General features: G+C 41.3%; 1 protein-coding gene across 1 annotated transcript; it reads left to right on the top strand.

The window, feature by feature from the left end:
- Nucleotides 1-2,250: 2,250 nt before the first annotated feature.
- PRR32 (proline rich 32) lies at nucleotides 2,251-4,235 on the top strand. Its single transcript, XM_021685910.1, has 2 exons — nucleotides 2,251-2,381; nucleotides 3,208-4,235. Exons 1-2 carry the CDS (start codon nucleotides 2,362-2,364, stop codon nucleotides 4,085-4,087), a joined length of 900 nt encoding a protein of 299 aa, XP_021541585.1. The 5' UTR covers nucleotides 2,251-2,361; the 3' UTR covers nucleotides 4,088-4,235.
- Nucleotides 4,236-5,865: the final 1,630 nt, after the last annotated feature.

The following is a 5,865-nucleotide window of genomic DNA, read 5'->3' as shown; positions in this document are numbered from 1 at the left end:
TTTTTCCTTTATAAAATGTGAATGCCTTCAAATATTACCTGATTGGTACAACTAATTACCTATTCTTGACACAGAATACCATTTCCTCTTCTGCCATGTATATCACATTGATCCTTCCATGTGAAATATTTCACAGCTACTTTAACCTAAAATTATAGTTCCGTCTTCTGAATTTTAATTGTGGTATTAGTTTACACCATGTAGTGAGTTGTCTGTGTTTATTTTTTATACCATTCTTTGATTCTTTTATAGATGTTATTTTGTCTCCCCAGAAAGTTTGACTATTCCTTGAAGTCTCCATTAACTGCATATTTAACTTTGTGTTATAAGGCACACTGAACCAAATAGTCAATGCAGTAGGCATTCAGTAAACATTCATTGCACAAAAGCTAACAAGGTACAAGGCAAAATCTGAGCTAGTATCCATAAATTTATAATACCTGTTATGGTTTTGGAAAATGATCTGGTGCCATTGGCTTTGTCACAGTGCCCAGCTATTTGATGTCTATATTATAACTCCACTCTTATGTAATCCAATTAATATATTTTTACTAAACAGGCATTTCTAGGTAAACCAGCCCATCATTGCAATAGCTTGGTAGGCATAAAAGGGTTTCCTGGGGCTTCCTTGCCATTATTCAGGAAAAAAAGCATAAACTATGTAAATATGATTTACCACCTATTAAGCATTAGCCCACGTTGATTTATCCCTCTGACCTAGCAAGTGTTAAGAAAACTTTACTGCTCCACCACAATTACATTGCTAATAACGATTTTTCTTATGTAAAAAAGCAAGGAAATAATAAACTGAAGAAAAATATAAACGAAGCTGGGGAATCAAGAAATTTCTTAATAGTGAACCATGCTAGGCAAGTGAACAGATTCTTCTGGGAGAAATGTTGGAAGCATGCCGCTTTCATCTTTCAACGAGATTAAAACAAAACAAAACAAAACAAAATCAGTACTGTACAGACCAGGACAAGGCACCCTGGCAGGAAGATGTGGACTTGGAGACCCAAAAGGTTATTTCTATCATGAATTGTGTTGTTTCGCAGCACTGACCATTCCTTTGCATTAGTATTTTATACTTATCCACTGTACACATACATGCACACACACATACACACACATTCCATATGTAAATTGAAACATATCATATTTGAGTCTGTTATCTTTCTTTAAGAAAAAAATTATATAACCTTTGAAATATAACAGCATATTCTGATATTGGGAATAAAGAAAGACTTTAAAGTCTTGAAGGTATCGTCTGAAAAGCACAATTCTCAGGTAAATTTAAGGAAGGGAGCCAAGTTTATGGCTTTATCCTAGAGCAAGATTAGTAATCTTAGATGAGGGGATGGCCATTGTAATTTTAGAGCAATCAATCTGTACATCAATGGCAGAAGATAAAAGCGGGGTAAGTGTACTTGTTTAAAATGGAGGAGGAAGATGAAATTTAGGCTGGAAAACAGAAAGTGCCTTATGCAAAGAAGTTACAAGGTGAAATCTGAGCTAATATTCATACATTTATGATATCTGTTATGCCTTTTATTCCCCTTCCCTCTTGTAGAGAAGTTTTACAGGGTTCTATTACAGGAAAAATGTATATTTACAGAGCTCTATTACAGGAAATATATAACACACACACAGACACACCCACAAACACGAACATACAGAACCAATAAACTAGAAGGTAGAAAAAAACACAAATTGAGGGACTAAAAAATAAAAGCCAATATGATTTTTAGGGTAATTTTTTTATAACGCTATTTTTGTTTCATCTTCACAAGAGAGCCTGATTGAAAACCAATTTAACCCCATAAACTTCTGTTCTCCACCAAGTATGCATCTTCAAAACTGAAATTTTAAATTACAAGACTAGGCATGGTACAGTGCTCAATGTTTGTATTTCCAAACTTAAGGTAAAGACATGGTAACTACCTTTCTTAACTAAAACTTTAGAAATAACTCTTAATAAATTACCATGCCTCCATGATTCTTCTAAAATCTTGAAATGATTTGTCTTTCCATCTGGGCTGCAACAGGGTTAACTTAACGAATGCCCTTACCATCCATCTACTACTATGCAAAAAGGAGTTCTACTTTTAGCTTCAAAGGAGTGTCACAGATTTATCCCCTCCCCCTCCTCACTCCTTTTCTCCCTCCCTTCCCTAGCAACTGGTAACCTCAGAAAGAGAACTCCAAATCTAGAAAGAAGCAGTTGGTCCCTGGCTTCACTCGAGTTGCCAAGCTGCTTTAAGGCAGAAGCACAAGTCCGCTCTCCAGACGGAATTGGCCTACGTGGGCATTCAGCTGGTTTTCTCCATCACCTCACGGAGGTTTTCCTGATCAACTTTCTCCATGGCTTGTATTGAAAATGTGTAAGTACAAAACTGAGTAGAACTGTTTAATTTTGAAGGCAAAAGGCAGTTTTAATTGTTTTTCTGTGTAACTGGGACAGGGACGAGTGGGTTGGAGAGAGTGCAGGAGGGGATCACAGACAAAACCTTGTAGGACACAAACTCAGGTACTAAAAATACTGGATTTAAGGGCAGCAATTCTTAAATGTAATTTTGAAACAAATGTTGCAAATCCGTAGTCTAAATAGTTGGTGTTAAACTTGAGGAAATTCGTTCTCTAGGGTGTGGTACGGGTTGAATGAAAGAAAATTTTAACAAAATTCTGTTGCAAATGTTGAATGGTGCTTCAGAGAGACAAACTGGAATGTTTGTTAACACAAATAACATTTCTTTTACTTCTGTGGAGAAAGAAAAAAAAAAAAGTCTTTCCTCACAAGACTTTCCAGGACACTCCTGCCAGAATCTGAATGCTGGGCTTTAGTGGATCATAGGTCCTACGTGGGGGGAGGAGGGGGTGTTAACTGGAAAGAGCTGCTGTTTTCTATCGCAAGCCTGCGCTTGCCGCTCTCTGGGTCTTCTCCGCTTCCTTGCTACCTTGAGGAGGTGGGGACTTGGGGAATGGGGTGGAGCCACAAGAAAGCCAGAAAGGGAAATCGGGTTGTCTGTTTAAAGAAGCCACCTGGTACAGTGAACGTGGGCTAAAAAAGTGCTTGCTGACTTTTTACGTGGGAGGAGATAGGCTTTCCCTTTCCCCTTGTATATTCCAGCGAGTTTAATCCATCACATATTTCAGATACTCTCAGATCACTGCATTTCCTATTAATTTATTCATTTCTATTTTTGCAAGCCTTGGTGGGCACGCCTCTTCGCCCAGTGGAGTAGCTGCAGATGAGTGTGGGATGCGGGAGCCGCGCCCCGACGACGTGTCCCTCCAGTGTCCTAGTTCCATGCCAAAAGATGATGCGGAGCCTTGGGGCCACCATCGCTTCCTGCAGAGACCTCCCCTCAGTGTGCTGACTGACCTGGCGAGAGAGCAGCTGGAGCGCCCCTCTGAGACAGCAGGAGCCTGCATTCCTGTCGACAGTTCAAGAGCTCACCAACACCGCTATGGGCCACCACCTGCTGTTACGGAAGAGTCCCTAGCAACAGCAGAAGTAAATAGCTCTGGGGGGCTGGCAGGCTGGAGGCTTAGGGGACAGGATTCCATTAATGTGTCCCAGGAATTCTCTGGCAGCCCTCCCGCACTGATGATAGGGGGGGCAAGGGTCAGCAGTGGGGGCACCGAGAGAGGTGGCTATAATGCAAGGTTATACATGGCTTTGCCACGAGGTCAGGGGTTCTTTCCATCCAGGGCTCCACAAGTAAGAGGCCCCCCACATATCCCCACGGTTAGATCAGGGGTAATGATGGAGCTGCCTCCAGGAAATACAAGAATGGCCGGCAAGGAAAGGCTGGCTCATGTTTCTTTCCCACCCGGAGGCCCCCAGCACCCCGTGGAGAATTGGCCGAGGCCTCCCGCCTTGTCTTCCGGTACTCCCGGTTTACCTTCTTGTCCTACTGCTCATTGCTTTGTACCTCCTCGACCTCCGAGTTTCAGTCCATTTCTTGCTATGCCTATTGCTTTTGCTCCACCCCCAATATTTGGTCCTCCACTGCCTTCTTATTTTGCCAGTTTTCCTTCCTGGGGCATGCCGGCTCCTGCGCCTTCAAACAGGGAGAACAACTGATGACAAAAAAGGGAGGGGGAAAAAAGGTTGGGGGAAGAGGTGAAAATTACTCATTTATGTTTTTATATTTGAAACCCCCTACCCTCTTACACTTTGCTTAGCACTGATGTGCATTACATGTTTGGAGATTTAATAAAGATTCTAAAGTTTGAAATATTGCGAATTATTTTTAAAAACGCCACCCCAGGAGCTTAAACCCTGGCTTTTGTTTTCTAACTTTAAGGAAATTAAAGCAGTAGTGGTAGTACTTTGTAAGTAGCTTAGTTGAATCCCTAGCCTTGGCTTGCAGCTGTGTGACTGCGGGAGGGTCATTTGGGTTCTTGTTAGGCCAAATCCAGGGTGGGGAATTACTACCTACCTAAGGTTATGGGGTTTGCTCAGAGCAGGATGGGAAAATTAAAGTCCATAAAGTAGACCAAAGTCTAGGTAATAGAAAAAAATGCACAATGGGTAAGAATAGGATGAGACCAGTGAGAGTACTAACCAACATTTAACAGCCAGTTAGAGGCAGAACCAGGCTGAAAGTGAAGAAAGAAAAGGGGCAGGGGAGGGACGCTTGGGGGGGTAAGTCGGTTAAGCCTCTGACTCTTGATTTGGAATCAGGTCATCATCTCAGGGGTAAGATGGAGCCCCAGACCCGTGCTGGGCATGGAGCCTGCTTAAGATTCTATCTCTCCCTCTCCCTTTGCACACGCTCTCTCTCATAAAAAAAAGGGGGTGGGTGCAGGGGAGATAGAGTTGTAGATCACTGCTTCAAACATGAACTAGTTTGCCCCTCAATATTACACTGTTACTGAGAACATGGTATATACAGAGCTGGCTTTATAAAAGTCCAGGGACAAGGTGGAACAGGGCTGGTCCCTTCACCTTTTGCCTGAACACAGGGCTACTATCTACTCAGAACTTTTAAACAGATGAAAATATTTTACTCACATAGAATTATTTTCTCAGATACTGGCTGTTTGTACTCTATAATGTGCTGCAATGCCCTATTATAATGATGGTTCTGAAAGATTATCACAATACCTGGATAGGAGCTTTTTCAAATATTAGTGACAGATAGAAGCACAGCATGCAGAGTGGAAAGATGGTCATTCTGACCACTGCACAACTCAATTCACTATATAGTAAAATGCCCTAAAACAGAGCGCCACTCTGTATGAACAACCACTAAATTAGAAACGTCTTTAGAGAATGATTCTTCAAACAAGCATTTTTCATGTCCAGAGCTGATGGTGTAGGTGATGTAAGAAGTTAAAAGCTGAGAAAACCTGTAGATCCACAAGACACCTCGCCTATAAACAAAACCATTAATGTGTTTTTAGCACCAATAACAGGTTTGTTGCTACTCTGACAAAGAAAGCACATGGTTCCATAAAGTTTCTTTTTCTCCATTTATTTAATAATAGATTGTTCTAAATTTACAGGTGATAGTGCAGGGCTTAGAAGGAACATCTGGATAGTGCTTGCTAAAATTCCCCTCATTCTGTGTATGTCCTAAGGTTGGCACAATTCCATCAATACACTGTAGTGGGTTGAGCAGAAGTATTCAGCTAATCATTTGACAGTTGCTCACTATGAGGTAGCTTAGTCCCAGTGTACCAAACACTTACTGAATTTTCAGCCTTAATGAACAGAGGAGTTGGGCATGCTTATAGTCATCAAAAATACCTTTTGAGCCAGATGTTAAAAGATATTTTGACAAGAAATCAAGTTGTCGTGTCAACAGTAGTGCTGAATCTTTGGAGAGTTGCCAAAAGGTGTGGTAAGTGACAGCA

The sequence above is a fragment of the Neomonachus schauinslandi genome, chromosome X, assembly GCF_002201575.2.
Source record: "Neomonachus schauinslandi chromosome X, ASM220157v2, whole genome shotgun sequence".
Lineage (NCBI taxonomy): Eukaryota > Metazoa > Chordata > Mammalia > Carnivora > Phocidae > Neomonachus > Neomonachus schauinslandi.
This window is presented reverse-complemented; position numbering and strand designations above follow the sequence as displayed.